Raw genomic sequence first — 18,912 nt, 5'->3', positions numbered from 1 at the left:
AGGCCTACCAACCGCCCACAACCGCCGGCGACTGGGGATTCTTTTGCGATAACGGAACGATATCGCGAGTATTCGCGAGATTAATCGAGCTATCGACGTGAGGCGGAGCGACGTCACTTCGTTCGGCTGTATTCGGCTGTATTCGGCTGTCAGACCTGTGGCTGTGGCATGAGAGGTTATCTGGATTCTGCGTGAACAAAATTTCGTTGATTTAGCGTACATGGAATATTTATGCATTCTGCGAACGCACAGAAAATTCCGATAGCATGACGGTCAGGACGCTTTTACGTTTGGGCGACACGGCGAACAGATGGTGCGACGGATTTTCAGTTTCTAGTATTATGACTTCACTTTTTTTAATTTCTCGCCTCGTTTCACGTATTTTTTTCTTGTTGCTTTTAAAAATTAACATATCTAAAGATCCTTAAAGATTAAGGAAACTGAGATTTTTCCCACCTAAAAAGTTTATGATGAAACTCTCTGCAAGATTGACTAAAAGATTATCCCAGAAAGAAGCAACGCTATCTATTAATATAAAATTATCTCATGATTTCTTATATTTATTGATGTAGAACGATTCTTAATTTACATCTCTTGAAGCACATTCACACTTCAGGGGATGAATTTAGAATTACATAAAACTTATGCTTTCTTATCGAATTTATAATAAATTATAAAAATACTCCATCTTCTGCAGTAGATTATATTAAAATTTTTTTTGATTGTTTCTTCGACAAGCAATTAGATGTTTATAACTCACTAATGATATCACTTTGTTACTTACGTGTAAAATAAATGGTAAAATTGCTGAAGATATAATGATGGATATCTCTATGTCGTGTAATATCAAGATTATAAATTAGTAAAATATATTAGATTAGATCGCAACATCATATTTCTATTTATATGACATTTCCATTTTATTTCATGTCCCTTAAAGCAGAGATATTCTATTAAAAATTGTATTGTATAATTATATAATAATTTCTTACTACAATTGAAATATATGCTATATAAAATTCACGTATATTTATGGAATTTTAGTGTCTTTACAACTGCGCAATACTACAGGCCCAAAATGCAAGTACTACAGTATAGACAAATAAGAAATTTAAAGAGGTCGCAGATCACCTTCAAACCAGAGTCTCCTTTTCCTAATATTCATATCGAGACTGGAACTATACCTCCTACGAGACTATGGAAACATCTTGGTTTCACCATTATGGTAAATAAATAAAACTGCTAAAGCTACTTCCACCTTTCTTTTATAGAATTATCAACAGATTTTACAGCTGTGATAACAGACTGTATTGTTTCATTTGTGTATAAAAAAAGATTTAAAAAGTTAACAATGATAAAGAAAGAACTTACTGTAAAATAGTTTATGATATTGAAAACAGAATTCAATGTGATGCTTGTAGACATCTTATTTCATCATCATATACTTATTTCAGAAGTACTTTCAAATGAGCGATTTATAAATATTTTGCATTTTTGTTTTACTAGTTTAGTGGAGCCTCCATAGTGGGTGCTGCAATTTGGGAGTACGAACGTATTAGAAGCCAGACGTACAGACTAATCCATCGTTACAGACAGTTTCGAGTTAACGTACGTATTGTTTGGGGAAACATTCAATAGATACTTTAAGTAATATATACAATAATGTATCGGTTAGCGAACAGGATGGAGGAGCGAAATGGAGACATGGTGGCGAAACTTGACCGAAGGACAGAAGATGTTTGTGCCTATATGTTTTATAAACGCGCTTGTATTCTTAGCTTGGCGAGTGCCGGCATTGCAGAAGACAATGGTGCGCTATTTTTGCGCTAACCCGGCTTCCAGTAAGTGATACCATCGCTTTGAGCAACTGATGTAAAAGCTCGCAGCAGTTATTTTGCCTCTGAATTATCATGAACGTCAAGATAATTTTCATGTAAGGTGTGTCATGCTGGCCTATGGTACTCTCCACTTTTTCACATTACTCCATGTTCCATCTGGCTGCGAACATGTACGTGTTGCACAGCTTCAGCACAATAGCTGTGACAGCATTGGGGAAAGAGCAATTTTTGGCTCTGTATTTATCGAGCGGTGTGATTTCCAGCTTCGCTAGTCACGTGTATAAAACTATGTTTGGAGTGCCAGGCCTTTCTCTAGGAGCGGTAACTAAATTTATTTTGAAAAGTTAGAATAACAAATACTTCATATATTGTAGATATCTCGAAAATTTTCTCTGAAAATACACGATAGTTTCACTTTTTTTTATGTCTATGCATTTTTTTATTATATTTTTAGAAATGGATCTATCATTATATAAGTTTCAACTTTTAACAGTTGGTTTTATTTCAGTCCGGAGCGATTATGGGTGTTCTCGGATTTCTTTGCACACAATATCCTGATTTACGACTCAGTATCATTTTCCTTCCTATGCTCACATTTACCGCGGGTATGGTACGTATCATCTCTTCTCCAAATTTTAATAATAAACGCAAACGTAAAAATAATATTATGTATTCTTCCGTGATATAATAGTGTTCATTTTATTTATTATATTTTTTACTTAGGCAATCAAAGGAATAATGACCTTGGACGTTGTCGGTTGCATCTTAGGATGGAAATATTTCGATCATGCTGCGCATTTGGGTGGCGCGTTATTTGGAATGTGAGTCCTATTACATATATATAATTCGAAATATAATTCTTGTGAAAAATTTACGCAATTATATCTTATTGTTAGTGAATTTGAAAAGTGAAAAATATCAACATAAATACTCATTATTTTATAGATTTAAGCAATGCCAGCTAATTTTTCTAGTAAAATAATTGCGCTATTCGTCAAGAGATATAAATCAAGAGATCAGTAGATAGATATAAATTGCATCATAATTCTTTTCTGAAAATTGCAGATTCTGGCAAGCGTGGGGCAATGCTAATATTTGGCAAAAACGGGAGCCTCTGCTGACTCTCTGGCATGGGTTCCGAGAACCTCGAAGATCACAATGATATTTTATTAAATCTTTTATTAAATCATTTTGTACAAAAATTGTAAAGTTTTGATCATAGTGCAAGAACAGATTTACTAAAAGCAAAAATTCAGATATGAATTATATATTTCTATTATTTATACTCCATTTATATATATATGATAATATATCAATTCATTATCCCTTGAAAAAAATAATGAAGAAGTACATTAATATCAATAAGCAAAACTTTGAAAATTGCGAATATTTTTAGTATTTTTTAAATTTATTTCAATATAATCTCCATTAAAAACATGAAAAATAAATCTCGTAAAAATGTAAATTACGATATCAAAGTCCCAATGTTTTTAACGATAATTTCGGGCACAGACTTAGCTTTTAAGATATTTCATATGATGCTTGAAGTGCTCTTCAATAAATGTAGCTATAAAGTAATAACTGTGATCATAACCATCCTGAAATCTGAGAGTAAGCGCGATACCATTATCCTTCGCAGCATTTAGTAGATTCTCTGGTAATAACTGGTCTTGTTTCAAGAACGTGTCCTCCTTGCCCTGTAAACGGCCAAATTTTCGTTATTAAAGAATTACGAATCGTTTAAATCTAAAGATTAAAGAAATCAAATTTACTAGAGTAAATTAGATATAAACATATGTCAGAGAGATATAATTAAAGATTATTAGGACCTGATCGATTAAAATGTCCAAAACTGGGCCCTTATATTTTATTGCCAATTCTGTAGCATCCCAATCCTTCCATGCGGCATTATCCTCTGATCCTCCCAGGTACCCTGAAAAGGCTTTTTTTCCCCACTGGCACAAGATTGGATTACATATGGGTGCAAAAGCTGAGACGGTCCTGAACATCCCAGGGTTTTTAAGAGCACAAATTAAAGCGCCATGTCCTCCCATACTAAAACAAGAGGAAAGAAGAAGCATTTTAAAGATTATATTCCAAGATTATGCTCCACCAAAGGATTATTTTTTTATACCTATGGCCCATTATGGACTGTTTAGCTGGCAAAGTTGAAAATTCTTCATGGATCAACGTTGACAATTCTTTGGTAATGTAGCTGTACATTCTGTAATTCTTTTTCCATGGCTCGCGCGTCGCATCTACATAGAATCCAGCACCACTACCAAAGTCGTAACTGTCATCCTCTCCAAGAATATTCAATCCTCTTGGACTAGTGTCGGGTATGACAAGAAGCACGCCGTAATTCGCAGCGTGTTTCTGCGCTCCGGCTTTCTGAGTAAAATTAGCCTCGGTACAGGTGAGACCTGATAACCAGTAGATAACGGGTACTGATTCCTTCTCAGCTTGGGGTGGTATGTAAACAGCGAATCTCATCTTGCATCCTAATTCTGTACTGTCAAATAATTGCAATCACTTTTTCAGTACATGCGAAATACTTCGAAATAAATTCAGGAACAAATCCTTTGTAGGTAATACTGATATAACCATCTTTTGTATAAATCATATATTTTATATATTTACCTGTTGTGTGTATATACCTTCTGACATCCTCCGAAACTTTTACTGCTCTCAACTTCTGTTAGACGTTTAGACATCTAGAAATTATATTTAATCCTCAGTGAGCAATTGCTTCCTCCTAAATAGTTAAACTTTGGGTAGATATGGTAGATAGATGATAGGTGGTAAAGGTTAGAATCAGATAGGATTAGGTTAGAGAAAGGATAGAGTCAGATACACGTTAGATAAATCGCCAATATCTTTCGCCGATATATTATTTTACAAATGCAAATAACATTATCAATATATAATATTTTTACAAAAAAGTTTGGATGATATTCAGCAGCAAATACTGTTAAAAGTTAACAGATATATACTTAAACAATTCACTATTTGCGTAAGTATAGTAAGTATGTTGGAGAGCAGAAAAATAGATATGTAAAATATTATATAAGGCTGCTGTTTTTCACAAGTACAAAGCATCTTCTGCACTCACTTTATATTTATCTCCGAAATGTACAAGTGACACTTGTGGTTTTGAACAAGCTGCTTGCAGACTTATGCGATGTAACGTTATTCTTAACATAAAAAGTCACGGCAAAGTCACACACTCGCATTGACCTTCGAGAACAACATGCATGTCTCCACAACTTGGTGCGATAATACAACTTACTTGATATGATAGCTATTATCACTCATGTTAATTTTTTTTTGTTCTAAATCTAAACCCTGGTGGAAAAACATTCTCATCTCGTATTTTTAAGAATTTTTTATATTTTAAATTTATGAAGGTTTCTAAACAAATACTTTAAACCTCTCCAGATTTTATAAGTTTTCTTCGGAAATAAAATGAGAAATCTTAGAATATTTCACACGCACAAAATTCACATATACAATTTTAAATTTTTAAAAAGATGTAGATTTTTTCGACATTTCTGAAGTGTTGCAATTCGTATAAAAAATCTGCGAAATTATCTAAAAAGTTATAAAATTATATGAAGTAATTTTAAGAAAAATTTTCACCAGGGAATAGACGGAATAAGAAAAAAGCTATGCCTTGACAATCATGTAGATAAAGTCTGCCCAATTTTAATTATTATACTATCGAAATTATTATCATAATTTTTTCCGCGATTGTTGCTTTTTATGTACAATAGTGGACCGTTTCGGTAAACTGAGAGATTCTTTGGATGCGGGATCACCCTTTGTAGTTTTCCTCGATGCGTTACTTGCTGCTAAAAATCGAATGGAATACGAATTAGTATTTTTTATTAGAATTTGATGAAAATTTTATGTTTATCTTAAAAAAATCAATTAACAAAAATTGATTAATAAAAATTTTTTGTTCCTAACAACTTGGACAATGTTTAAAATCTAAAAAAAAAAATATGAAGACGTTCAAGTGATATCCTAATGCACATACGTTCTCCAAATTGTGGCTCTATCTTAACTACACTGCCGATGCTCTCCCTCGACGATGTAAAGATGCTCATGCGGCTCGTGCTCTTTAAAGGCTGATCTATCGAGCCTATGGAACTACCGGAAGGACTCATAGGCGATCTAATCGATGGGGGAAAGCATGGTAACTCGATGTTCTTGGCCATCAGCAATTTTTTAACATACGCTTCAGCTTCCACATGACGAATCGTGAACTCGGCGATGTCTTGAAGAACTAGCGCGTTCTGTTCTTGAAGCTCTCGCAGTTCCACTTCTCTCTAGGAAGTATCTCGAGGTAAAATCGTCAAAGGGTATGATTTTTAATGGCAGATTTTTATTATTTGTGTATCTACCTGTTGCAGAAGCACGGTGTCGTCCCTTTTAGAAATATATAAATTTTGTATATCCTTCTGTGCCTTACGAAGACTCTTGTCAGCTCTGGATATCTTCTCTCCTTGTTCTGTCGTCTGTTTCTCAATACCCGATAAGTAACGTTCCTTGTTTTCCTTTTCTTCCTTTGCTTTCTCGATATCATTGAGCAATTGAGTATAATCATTCTGCGCTTTCTGCCCAATAAAATTGGAATATTGACTCTATATCTTATTACTATTAGTTAAATTTATTCTTTATATTGATTTCATATTTTGCACAAACTAATAAATATTTAATAGACGCATTACTTGTAACAGAAGACTAGAGATCTTTTGTGTTATAAAATATAAATAAATAAAATTTTGTCATAGTTTTCACTTTTTAGATCTTTCTGTCACTGTAATTCCTTTGTTCAAACATACATACAGCCTCTATTTTTCATTATTCTGATAAATATTTTATTTTGTTTTAATTTTATATCATATTTTTTTTATCGACTTTTTGATAAGTACAAAAAAGCTCCTATGCACGCGAAAGTACCTGCAGTTCCTCGAACAATTGTTGCAGCTGCATCTGCTTTTGCAGTAGCTTCTGCCGCGCGTCATGCATCTGTTCGTCGAGCTTTCTCTGTTCCGTCCATTCAGGTCCGTCCTGGTCAACCGCGCTCATACTATCCCTATACTTGTCGTTACACACATTTACCACCCGCAGCGTGTTCTCCATGCTACGTATTTCCTGCTCGGTTCGTTTTATAGCCTCGTCCAGCTTGTCGCCTTGCTCTCGCAGCATGTACCGCTCTTGAGCGCTCTGTATCTTCAAGTACGCGGTGCTCATCGGCGCTCCATCCGGGGTGGCACCCATCGTCGCGACGCCGCTGTCGTATCGCGCCTGCAACTGCCGTGTCCTGCTTTTTCTCTCGGCAATAGCATTGCGCAGCTCCGAGCACTCGTTTCCAGCGACCCTCTTCTGCACGGCAAGCGCCTCTTTCTGTGCCGCGATCTCCGTTGCGCGCTCCCTAAGCGCCTGTGAGCAAAGATGAATGAATGAATATGTCAAATCAGTCAAATAGAGATAATCTGACTCTGTAATTTACTATTATACCGAATTCAATCGATTTCATGTTACAGAATCTTCTGTTAGACTAATGTTCTTGTCAATCTCATTAATTCTAACGAAATAACTAAGTCAGGAAATTATACTCACAGCTTCGAGATGAAGACGGTACTTCTCCAAATCGTAAACTTTATCGCTCACATTCGATGTCATTCTCTCGAGCTGCGACACCCGAAGGCGCATTATATTTTCTTCAACTTGCCTCTCCTCGTTCCGGGATTGCGCGATTTTCAGCCGCTTTTCACCCCCGTCTAACAGCAACAATAGATCCTGCTTTTTGCTCCGTAACCGTTCGAGCTCATCGTTTTCGCTCGATAGGCAACTAGATACTTTTCTCATATCGTGCTGCAGATAAAAAAAACCAGAGAAGAATATTTTCTTTGATCAAGTTCTATTTGACTAAATTTAATTTTCTAATTTTTTTTTAAATTTTCTTTTCCTTAGATTAATGGAATTTTTTTTCAAAAAATACAAAATAGACCTTACCTCCAAACTGACAATTTGATTTTGCAGCAATTTAGATGTAGCTGTTTTCTCTTTCAGTACAGCTTGCAACTCCTCGATTCTCGCTTGTTTCTTTTCGGCTTCATTCTTGTCGCGCTCGTGTCCTCTGATTTGTTCGAGTTTCATCTCGCACTTCTGCAGATTGAAATCCACTTGATAAAGAGCCTCTTTCTTCTCCCCCAGAAGTTTGTTCTCCTTCGTAAGCAAGGTATTGAGCAGATCAACTTTCTTGTGTTCGCTCTGCATTTCCATCTGCAGGATCTTCCTTTCATTCTCCAATTCTACAATCCTTTTCGTTGCGCGTAAAATCGCACCTTGCAGCCGATTCAATTCCTTGACGATCGCGGATTTTCGCTTTTCATCGTGCTGAAACAGATTATAATGAGTTACAACTCTTTCAAATGGTATGATAGATATTACAATGAAATCAATTATCTTTTTATGATTTGTTAGCAGCTCGAGAATTACTTTCTCTTCTCGTAATAATAATATAATAAAAATATACTGTAATAGTTGAATATATAGTCGAAATATACCTCAATCATTTTCTCCAAACGCTTCGTTCTCTCCTCGACGTTTAATTTTTGACTCTCAATCTCTTCTAAAGTCAACGTTAAATCACTGATTCGCTTCTTGCAATTGTCCACCTTTATATGTTTGTTCTCGATCTCGATTCTTTTGCGCTTTGCATTGGCCCGGATTTGTTGCGTACGACGTGCCAAATCCCCCACTAATTTCTTCTGAGTATGCAGCTATCTCGATAATTATCGATAAACGTATAATTATTCAATAAAATTTAAAACATAAAGTAGCCAATAGCAGTTACATTTAAATTAGCATGTAATAATATGCAAAAATAGATTTGTAATTTTATGAAAATTATAATCTAAAACTTTCTTCTGTTGCCTTACCTCGATGCCGTAGATATCAATCGTCTCCGTGACTTTGTGCTTTTTTTCTTGGACCACACCAAGTTCCTTCTCCGATCGTTTAATCAACTCCTCCAGCTGCTTATTGTTGACAACTTGATCCTTTAAAAATTGTTCTACTTCTTCGAGATTATTCTTTTTCTCCCTGCCGATCTCTCGCAACGTTTCGATTTCCTGCAACGATTTATAACTTATACTCGACGCAAAATTGGAGAAGGATTCATCGTTCATACTTTTAGACTATTCTGTATATCGTTGTCCCTCTGGCGCAGAACATTGACGCTTTGCGTCCATTGATTTATCATCTGTCTGCGTTCTTTTAACGCTTCCATGTACAATTTCGCTGTACGGTCCAGAACGATCTCCATTTCCTGTACCTCGCCGACGTTTTTGACAATAGCTTGACGATAAGTCTCAAGTTCCATGCTGAATTTCTGCCGTTTCTGCTCCAATTCCTAAGGGGATCAAATTGTATTCTATAATTATACATAGCACACGACAGTTAAAATCTATCAACTCTCATACAGAGAAATCTGGCTCCTGGAATCTTTCGCTTATTTTTATTATCATTAAACCCCAACTTTATAATTTTTCAGTGCTTCAGCACAGTACAGTGTCACCTAATATTGTATTGTACAAACATTTTAGAAAATTGTAAACAACTTTAGATCCTAGAACTTGTTAAAACAAATATATGAATTAATATAGGCAAATTAGTGATCTAAACTAAATATTTAAGGAAGTTCCTAATTGAATAAATTCTCTAATATTTTTAATTTATTCTAAACCCTATTTTCTTCTACAAAAAATAAAATAAAACGACGAGAAATCAGTAGTATTTGTAATATCTATACTATTTCGAGTTAACCAGAATAATTTCTTGCAATGCTTCTCTAGTAATATTTATACGCATTCCAGGCATCTTTGATCATCATCGTACGACATCTTTACTACATGCCGTAATTGCTATAGATATATGTATATACACCTTGTATTTCTGTGTATCCTGCTTCATGTAATTCTCTATCAACTGATTATCCTCCTCCTTTTGCGCAAGCATCTCTTCCCACTTGCGTAAACTATCCTCGTCGAACTGAACCATCTGTTTCGCCTCGGCCAGTTTTCTCGTCATCTTAAGTAACTCCTTCTCCACGTTCGATACTCTGCGATTCACATCTGTCCATTCCTTCTCGAATTCACGCGCCTCTTGGCGAAGCGACGACTCGGTGTTGCCGCTTAATCGGTAGAGGTGATCCTCCGTGTCCAGCTGGACCGAATGCTCAGAGAGCAGCTTCTGATTGAAGTCATGTCGCACAGCCAAATCGCCAGCATGCTTTCTGACCATCTTCAACCGTTCTTCGAGACTCTCCAATTTAGCATTTAACGAAATCTTGTGCTTCGTCTTTCTAGCAACCTGTTCGGACCATGCAAATGTGTCTAAAGCTGGGTATACACTTAGCACTTAGCGAACGAACAGTGAACGCGAACATTCGTGTTTGTATTCCTAGGTCTTTTTTTTGTTTGTCTTTTTTCACCAAACACCATAATTCGACCAGATTCGGTGTTTGCTACAGGCAGCAATTTGAGACTTTTGATTATATCCGTTAAATAATGACAACGAACGTTTGCGTTCGCTGTTCGTTCGTTAAAGTGTATACCCAGCTTAAGATGTTCATGATTATACTTTTAAATTAATTCTTTGAATTAAATTAACTTTGATTCATTATCGTGTGATGTAATTACTTTTCCCATATATTTTATTTGTATAATCGAGTATTTAATTAAAATTAATATTCGGATATATTAATTATTAGATATGATAATTACTAATAATAAGTGAAACTTTGACCGATAAGTGATTCTCGCAAGTAAATAGGGATATGCCATTTTCGATCAAGCTGGAGCTTTGTAGATTAATATTGTTTTTGTGTGAATTTATATACTTTTTCCACTCAAACGGTCACTCAAGCTACAAAGTTTGACCAAAGATTGTATATCCCTATTTACTTATGATAATTATTCTGTCATAATAAATAAGTATAAAGATACCCAAGCGTGATACATTATACATATACGTATATGTTCGAAAAACCATGAAAATTTTCATTTCTCTAAAACGTTCTGAAAACGATTCCTGTTTACATTTAGTAATTACGTAAGTCAAAGTTGCCTTAGAACGAAATCTTTACTCATATTAATGAAATCTTTACTCATTGATGTTCTCATTATTTCGCGAACATATTTAATGCCTATTAGATCACAATTGCGATTTTCTATTCCAACAAATAGAAGAACGACTATATCAAATTTATTTTGCCCATTTGTTTGTCATTGCCAAAATCATTTAAAGCATCTTGTACTATCATATTTTCGCTGGAGAACACTGTTTCAATAGCGGTCAACTCTTCTAATGTGTCGAGAAAAGAACTACTCGCATAAGGGTGATTTTGACCAAGTTCCGACTAACTTAAACGGCGATTAACTCATTGAAGAATAGTATTTTGTTAGCACAAATAGAATTATTAATTTTTTAAAATTTGGAAAGAAAGATTAGATTAGGAATAACGAATCGTATAGAAATTTTGCTGTGAGCAATCCTGCCGATTGAGTCAATCGCAGCTTGATCGAGAAGTTGAAGATTTTAGTCGAAGTAAATCTCCGAGTCGCTTTACTTCTTCCTCCAGACGTTTGTTCTCCTCGTTAGCTACGGGAATTCGGAAGCCATCCTGCCATCCCAGCTGGCTCAGAATCACGTCTATGTTACTCGTCGCCATGTGTCGAAATACCGTGAATCGTTTGTGACAGTTTATGACAGCCGGTGGCCGGTGCCCGGCTGCCCGGCGAGATTCTCGAAAGTTTGTATTTGGTAGCTATAGTGACCGACGATGACCGACGACACATGCGCAAGAAAGAGCTTCCGACTTCGAATCGAATAAGAAAATATGAAATAAAATAAAAAATAAGAATAGTTATCTTATACCAGAAAATTTGTTGCTTATATGATTTATTTCTGTATGTTAATTAAATAAAATTCTTTTACCTTTTTGTGAATATTTATCCTTTTACTGGGAAAGTCAAAAATTCCTTTCACTATTTTTTATTATATATGGTTGATTGAAAACTTTCCTTATTCCTATTATATACTTATTATTTTTACGTTTTTTCTTACAGTCAAGAGACCGTAAAAATTTTTTTAGAATTTACGATTTCTTGAAAATGACTCTCACAAGTCTTGCATGGAATATACTTATAATCTGTCCATTTTACTATCAATGTAAATTAACTTTAATCTTGGTTTAACTTATTTATTTTTATCTTTTTTTAATTCTTAGAACTAGAAAAAGATAAAAGTTAACTATAAGATAGCCGATAACCGAGTTAACCGAGATTAAAGTTAATCTGTATTAAATTGATATAGAAATGGGCATAAAAGTGACTTCGACTAAACTTCGATTAATTCAATTAATGATTAATTTAACGGCTAAAACTGTTTGGTGCAAAATTTCTAATTACATAATTCGTTGTTCCATAATCTTATTTCTATTTATTAAATAAAAAATGAATTATTTTATTAAATGTCAACAAAATATAGTAATATATTGTATTATAAAAAAGTTAATCGCCGCTTAATTAAATTATAATCAGAATTAAGTCGAAGCCGCGCTTAATTATATAATAAGTGTCCTCCCAGATAGCACAGCTGATCTTTATGAATTCAAAAAGATCTGAATCTGATCTTTATGAATTCATAAAGATCAGCTGTGCTATCTGGGCTGCTATACTTGGATCAACCCAGCAAACACCGATGATAAAAACTTTCTTCTTATCTTAATTGATCAGTAAATCCACCTGAAATATTTTAAAGAAGTTACAATTTCGCAAGCTGAGCTGTTTTGTATTTATATAATAATTTCGATGTTATAATAATTATTATCTAATTTTATAACAATTCTTGTTTATAACTTTTGTTTATAACTTGTTGATAACTTTTTTATTATCAAACTGCAACAAGTAAAGAATGACAATGTAGTATCTTTTATTTGAATAATAATTAAATACCAGAAGTTTTTAAAAATACATATCGCGAGTCGCGAGGTACGTGCTATCTATACAAGTGTAATTATAAAATCTTCTCAGCTATCTATAAAGCCTCAAAGTATCCGACATATGTTCAGTATTCACAGATATGAAAATTTAGATAACATAACAGTAAAATTATTAAATGCGCAGCCACACGGCTGCGAAAGGAAGGAGAGATCTTCTTCTTCTTCTTCTTTGTTTATTTGGCTCCTGCCTCTATTCCGAGGACAATATGGCCAGCTTTTGCCTCTGTTTGTATAGTCAACTGTGAGTAGCTTGTAGCTGCTACTGGTTGCCGTGTAAATAGACTTAGGTTCCCGAGACGGCGTTCGTGTTGTGGTAGGAGGGGGAGAAACCAGAGAGGGAGAGCCACCAGGCGGGCAGTGGGGAGCCGGCGGTCGGTCAGGCACGCGCGAGCGCGCGCATTACAAATTGATTTCTGCTGATTTACAAAAAGACATGATTAGTCGACAGATTCTGCGCGTGGGCTTTGCGAGAGTTGGAAAGATATCGTTGCATTGAGGTCCCTCACTCGAGTGAATTGCCTGTCTGAGATAAGTTGCTTTGTCATACGTCAACGGACAGTCAAATATAACATGGTTGATATCCTGAACCGGGTCGCCACAAGCGCACGAGCCATCATCAATAATATTTTTCCTAAAAAGACTGTGATTCAAATTATAGTGGTTTGCCCTGAGCCGCGAGATCGTGACCACAGCATCGCGTTTAAGACCGGATTGGTAATACCAAGGTTTAGGCGTGTTGGCATATAGGTTGACAAAAAAGTGGTTGCCCTTGCACCGAGCTCTATTAAATAAATAATTATGAAATTCTATTGCTAATTTTTCGCGTTGTTCAATAAAGAAATCTGAGTGGGGAATCTTAAAAGAGGGGTTAGCAATTCCAAAGCGAATGGCTTTTCTGGCCAGTTCATCCGCAATTTCGTTACCTGAGATGCCTTTATGGGAGGGGATCCAAATGAAAAGGATTTCCTTGCCGCGATTTTGGGCTTCTATTATTTTACTTTTTATGAGTGGAATTATATAATTTGACTTGCATGTGACAGGGTTGGATAGAGCGTCGAGCACGCTTTTAGAGTCCGAAATAATGGAGAATTTAGGACCGGGGAGGTCAAGGGTAAGTAGCACCGCATTGTATATCGCCCAGGCTTCCGCTGTGAAGACCGAGGCCTGGGCAGGAAGTTTGAACATCAAGTGATTTTGGAGTTGCGGGGAGTAGCACGAGGCGCCAACCCAGCTGTATGAGTCAATCTTTGAGCCATCCGTATAAAAGACTGTGGAGTCTTGAATGATCGGGCCGAACGCCTGGAGAAATATGCTCTGTACTAGAGGCTTGGGGGTTCTGTCGATTAGATCTAAAAGGTCAGAATCAGGTCGGTATAGAGAAGGGGTGAATAGTATGGAATGATATGAGTGTTGAAAGGGGGAAGGAGCTACTTTGGAGTGTATGTAGGGTAAGAGAGATTTTACTTGTAGGAAGAGATCGAGGAGAGGAAATTTTTTGCGGCAGTATTCCAAGTCGGGTGGTCTATCTTGCGCTGTTATGGCCAGTTGAAACATGGCTTCTATAACCGGGTGATTGGTAATGGATAAAGATTTGATGAGATATTTAGATGCTAGATGTTGGAGTCGAAGTCTGAGAGGAGGTTCTTTAGCTTCCGCAAACATTGTGTTAATGGGGGTGGAAATACGATATCCTAGGCAGGCTCTTATGGCTTTATTCTGTATTATTTCCAGACGATGGAATTTAGGACTAGATTTGAGGGAGAAAATATGGGATGCATATTCTATGTATCCTCTCAAGACAGCTCTATAAATATTGAGAAGGAGTTGGGGGTGCGATCCCCACCAAACGCCTCTTAGCGCTGAAATTACGTCCGCGACTTTTCTGGCTTTGTTGATAACTGCATCCATGTGTTGTGCACCTGTAAGTTGAGGATCCAGGATGATGCCAAGGAAGCGAACTGTGTTCGTTGGGGTGATGATGTCGTTCCCAAAATGAACTTTAAATTGATTTAAATTGAAGATTTTGTGTTTGGAAAAAATCATAAGTTGCGTTTTACTTGGGGAGATCTCTAAGCCGCGATTGTAAAGGTAATTTGTGATATTGGCAAGGGTTGTCTCGATTCGGTGGATGGCTTTTTTAATTTTCTTGGCCGAAGCAAAGATGACTATGTCGTCTGCAAATTGTAAAATTTTTACCCCAGGGTGTAGAAGGGAGGCTATATTTTTAAGATAGAAATTGAACAGGAAGGGGCTAAGTACTGATCCTTGAGGAGTGCCTTTTCGCGAGATGCGCGGGGAAGAGAGCTTACCTTGAATGACAAACTGAACGATTCTTTCTGTGATGAGGTTTTGGACGAACTGGCATGTTTTGGGGGGGAAATTGGCTTGGACAAGGTCATCAACTAAAATGGGGGGAATGACGTTGTCAAAGGCCCCCTTGATGTCTATAAATAAGGCTACAGTATTTTTGTTAAGGAGGTTGTTATTGTGGATTTCAGCGTTGAGTATGGTAAGGTTGTCGGAGCATGAACGAAATTTGCGGAAGCCGAACTGGTGGTCTGGGATAAGATTTGAGGTTCCGGACTCGGCGCACCAGTGAATGCGATTTAAGATCATTTTCTCGAGGAGCTTGAGTAGGCAGGAAGTGAGGGCAATAGGGCGGGCTCCTTTACCATGGGGTTTGGGAATAAGGTAGACTAGTGAGTGGGACCAGGCCTCTGGGAATTCACCTTCAGCGAAGATGTTGTTAATGATTCTGAGCAGAAGTTTTTTGAGGGAGATCGGGAGGGTTTTAAGGATTTTGTAATCAATGCAGTCCAGACCCGGGCTAGAATTGCTTTTGCATGTGTTGAGAGCATGGTGAAATTCATTGTATACAAATGGGTTATCAAGCCATTGTAATGGACCATTAGGATTTGTGCAATTATTAAGTTGGTTAGGACGGTCTGACGTGCAGGAGGGGGGGGTAATGTTTGCCATGGTCTCATCAGCAAGCGCCTCAGTTATCGCTGAGGAGTCTTCGGATGGTGCTAGTTTGCGATTGCGGAATCTTTTGATCATTTTCCAAATCGATGGCGTAGGAGTCATGAAATCGAGCGAGTTGCAATAGTTCTTCCATCCTTCTCTTTTAGCTGTTCTTAAGGTTTTGCGAGTGGTGGTTACTTGATTGCGATATACCTGAAAGTTGTTCACAGTAGGATTTCTTCGATAAGTTCTGCACGCGCGGCTTCTTGCCTTAACCGCCTCTTCGCATTCTGCATTCCACCAAGGGGCTGGAGGAGGGTTTTGGTGGGAATTATTTGATTGCTGGATACTATTGCGGTTGCAGGTTCTAGGTGTATTGGAAGGGAGGGAGATGGAGTCAACAACCTTCTGTAGAGAGTCGATAAAGGAGTCATACTGTTTTAAGGGTTCGTTATCTGCATCGCGAAGGACGAGAGTTTCAATCTCCTGCGTTTTGCTCTCTAGAGAGGAAGCGAGCTCTCTAAGTTGTATTTTGGTGAGTTTATATTTGTGGGAAAAGATGCAGTTAGTTTTAATTTTTGCATTTACTGTGGTGCCAATTGGACGGTGATCACTACCACGCGTGTCGTTGAGCACATGGGTATTAAGGAGAGGAACAAGATTGCAAGAGGCGATGACGAGGTCTATAAGGGATGGTGTAATGCCTGGGGGAGGAATAAATGTAGGCGTGTTTGGGTTAAGTAGCGTAAAGGGGAAGCGATCCAGAAGGTCCATGATAACATGTCCCGCCGAATTGGGAGAAGAAGCCCCCCAGTAAGGGTGATGTGCGTTAAGATCTCCTAGAAGAAGAGATTGAGGGAAGGAGTTAGCCAGGTTGAAAAATCTCTGCCAGGTTCTCTGAGGGCAGGCCCCGATAGGGTGTCTGTAAATTCCGAAGAGAGCTGTACTAGTGTTGTTGACCGAAATTTTGACACCAATAGCCTCGACAGAGTCATCTGTTTTTAGGATGTTATCTAAATTGATTGGAGTGAAGTTTATACTGTTGCGGATGAGTAGTGCTATACCTTGGCGGCCTGTGTCGCGATCCTGTCGAATTATTTTGAAACCTGGAATGGAGAAGGAATGTAAGGGGTTTAGGAGGGTTTCCGCTAGAAAAATTATGTCATGGGATTCTGACATTTTTTCGATGTCGGGTTTCCTGAGAGAGGCGCCCCTGCAGTTCCAATAAATAATGTTAAAACTGGGGGAGGAAGCCAATCTGGAGGTGTTAGAAGGCATTTAAAGGCCGTAGACACCTTGGATAATGGTGCAAAATTGAAGCACCATTTTATAAATTTGGGAGTCATGAACTGCAGGGAAAAATTCTGGGAGATTGCGAACAAAATCGATGATGACTTTAAAAAGGCTACGTAGGGACTCAAAAGAGAAGGGAGGATTAGGATTGTGAAAAGAATTATTGCCTCTGTCGTTGGATGGTACATTGCCATAATTGAATACAGGAGATTGAGAGTTGAAGGTCTGTTCTCTGCCGTGTGGATAGTATAGGCAGTCATTGTGTGCCTCTTTGAGGTTGTGTTGATTAATATTCTGATTGTTTTCCTGAGAAGAATTTCTCGCATATCCGCGTTGAGTGAAAGAAGGATTAGAATTGCCTTGGCTGCGGGAGGAGCCGTTTTTTAAGATACCTGAGTACGACTGCGGAGACGAAGAGGGAGAACTATTAAGCGAGGGCATTGCGTTAAAGTTGAATCGGGTATTTTTTGGGGAGTCTGAAGAGCTCGTAGAACCTGGGAGAGAAGGATAGGAGTCCGAGGAACTGAAGTAGGGGGGGGGAGAGTAGATTGAGGATTGGCAGTTTTCAACCTTGTTGCGGGCTTCTAAATAGGGGATGTTTTGTTCGGCCGCTATTTGGACGATTTTTTTTTGTTTAATAAAAACGGGACAGGTGGATGCTGTGGGAAGGTGATCGCCCTTACAATTTATACATACCGGGGGTAAGTTAATTCTTGGACAGTCATCTTTGTTAGCGTGTGATTCCGATGTGCATTTGCCGCATTTTGCCTTGCTACGACAATTTGAGCTGATGTGGCCAAAACGAAAGCAGGAGAAGCATATTTGAATTTGGGGAATGTAGGGCTCAACTTTTAATTTTGTTTTAAAAATAGCAATCTCCAGGGGCAGAGTTTGACCTTCGAATTTAATTAGAATTGTTTTGGATGGTTCAAACACAGACTCCCCATTTCTCTTAACCCGACGGTTGAGACGTTGGATGGAGATAATTTTTACAGAGGATTCAATTTCTTGCGTGATTTCGTTATCGGAGAGGCACAATGGGATACCCTTGACAATAGCAATACGCATGATTTTGAACGAGGGTATAAAAGCTATTAAGTTATGCTTTTTAAGCGAAGGGTGGCCGATAACGCGATTAGCCGCCTGGTACGTTTCGAATTTGGCTCGAACTTTGTTATTTCCAATTGTACGTATTTCTTGAATGCTCTCGTCGAATCCGTTGATGATTTTGGAGATTAGAAGCGAATCAGGGGTGACGTTGGATTCCGCGTACTGGAAATGGACGAGATAAGGCGGAAAATCAGTGGCCGAATAGCGATTAGCCTCCCTGCGATGTTTCTTACTAGAAGAAACAGAGGCAGGGGATGGCATTCCTTTCTCGGCAGTAGCCAAATCGCTCTCGGATGCGCGCTTGACCCCCCTTCTCGTCTCGACGGCAGGATCGTAACCCATATCCGAGTCCTGGGGAGGGCCATCGTTACTAAAATCTATAGGGACTATCGCGGATGACTTTATTGTATTGCTGACCGTATCTTTAGGTTTCGAGCAGCTAACATCGTTGTTTTCGGCGATATATGATCCCTCACGTACGGCGGCGGAAGCGGCTACCGCGCCGTCAATTTTTTCGAGAACGTTCATGTTCGGAATATAGGGAACAGTTGAATCTTTGCCGGGACGAGGGGGAAGGGGCGGGGACCCGCCCGTCCCCTTGATCGTCCCGGAATTATGATGCTTCCTATT

General features: G+C 37.8%; 3 protein-coding genes across 6 annotated transcripts; 1 reads left to right on the top strand and 2 right to left on the bottom strand.

Annotated features, from left to right (window-relative positions):
- Positions 1-126: 126 nt before the first annotated feature.
- On the top strand, positions 127-3,101 carry Rho-7 (rhomboid family intramembrane serine protease rho-7). Its single transcript, XM_071715557.1, has 8 exons — positions 127-313; positions 1,045-1,225; positions 1,507-1,608; positions 1,676-1,841; positions 1,939-2,159; positions 2,347-2,448; positions 2,562-2,659; positions 2,904-3,101. The coding sequence occupies exons 1-8, from the start codon at positions 267-269 to the stop codon at positions 2,998-3,000; spliced, it is 1,014 nt and encodes a 337-aa protein (XP_071571658.1). The 5' UTR covers positions 127-266; the 3' UTR covers positions 3,001-3,101.
- A 124-nt stretch (positions 3,102-3,225) lies between these two features.
- LOC139777886 (S-formylglutathione hydrolase-like) lies at positions 3,226-5,091 on the bottom strand. Of its 3 annotated transcripts, none has more exons than XM_071715559.1 (5): positions 4,951-5,091; positions 4,479-4,552; positions 3,973-4,350; positions 3,668-3,893; positions 3,226-3,535 (listed from the first exon to the last, which is right to left on the bottom strand). In XM_071715559.1, exons 1-5 carry the CDS (start codon positions 5,038-5,040, stop codon positions 3,353-3,355), a joined length of 951 nt encoding a protein of 316 aa, XP_071571660.1. In that variant the 5' UTR covers positions 5,041-5,091; the 3' UTR covers positions 3,226-3,352. The 3 variants fall into 3 exon arrangements, with proteins under 3 accessions (XP_071571660.1, XP_071571662.1, XP_071571661.1); XM_071715561.1 differs by having other exon boundaries at positions 4,479-4,593; positions 4,951-5,090; XM_071715560.1 differs by having other exon boundaries at positions 4,479-4,606; positions 4,951-5,089.
- A 285-nt stretch (positions 5,092-5,376) lies between these two features.
- Positions 5,377-15,588, bottom strand: LOC139777876 (coiled-coil domain-containing protein 39-like). 2 transcript variants are annotated; one of them, XM_071715538.1, is made up of 14 exons: positions 13,018-15,588; positions 12,592-12,658; positions 11,850-11,874; positions 11,482-11,730; positions 9,798-10,223; positions 9,043-9,264; positions 8,792-8,983; positions 8,417-8,632; positions 7,863-8,246; positions 7,467-7,721; positions 6,804-7,286; positions 6,245-6,457; positions 5,878-6,169; positions 5,377-5,689 (listed from the first exon to the last, which is right to left on the bottom strand). In XM_071715538.1, the coding sequence occupies exons 4-14, from the start codon at positions 11,581-11,583 to the stop codon at positions 5,571-5,573; spliced, it is 2,904 nt and encodes a 967-aa protein (XP_071571639.1). In that variant the 5' UTR covers positions 11,584-11,730; positions 11,850-11,874; positions 12,592-12,658; positions 13,018-15,588; the 3' UTR covers positions 5,377-5,570. The 2 variants fall into 2 exon arrangements, with proteins under 2 accessions (XP_071571639.1, XP_071571640.1); XM_071715539.1 differs by having other exon boundaries at positions 5,377-5,686.
- Positions 15,589-18,912: the final 3,324 nt, after the last annotated feature.

Source organism: Temnothorax nylanderi, unplaced genomic scaffold, assembly GCF_030848795.1.
Source record: "Temnothorax nylanderi isolate EJ_2023f unplaced genomic scaffold, tnyl_v1.0 TNYL_tig0167_pilon, whole genome shotgun sequence".
Classification (NCBI taxonomy): domain Eukaryota; kingdom Metazoa; phylum Arthropoda; class Insecta; order Hymenoptera; family Formicidae; genus Temnothorax; species Temnothorax nylanderi.
The sequence above is the reverse complement of the archived record's forward strand: the minus strand, read 5'-3'. Positions and strand labels throughout refer to the sequence as shown.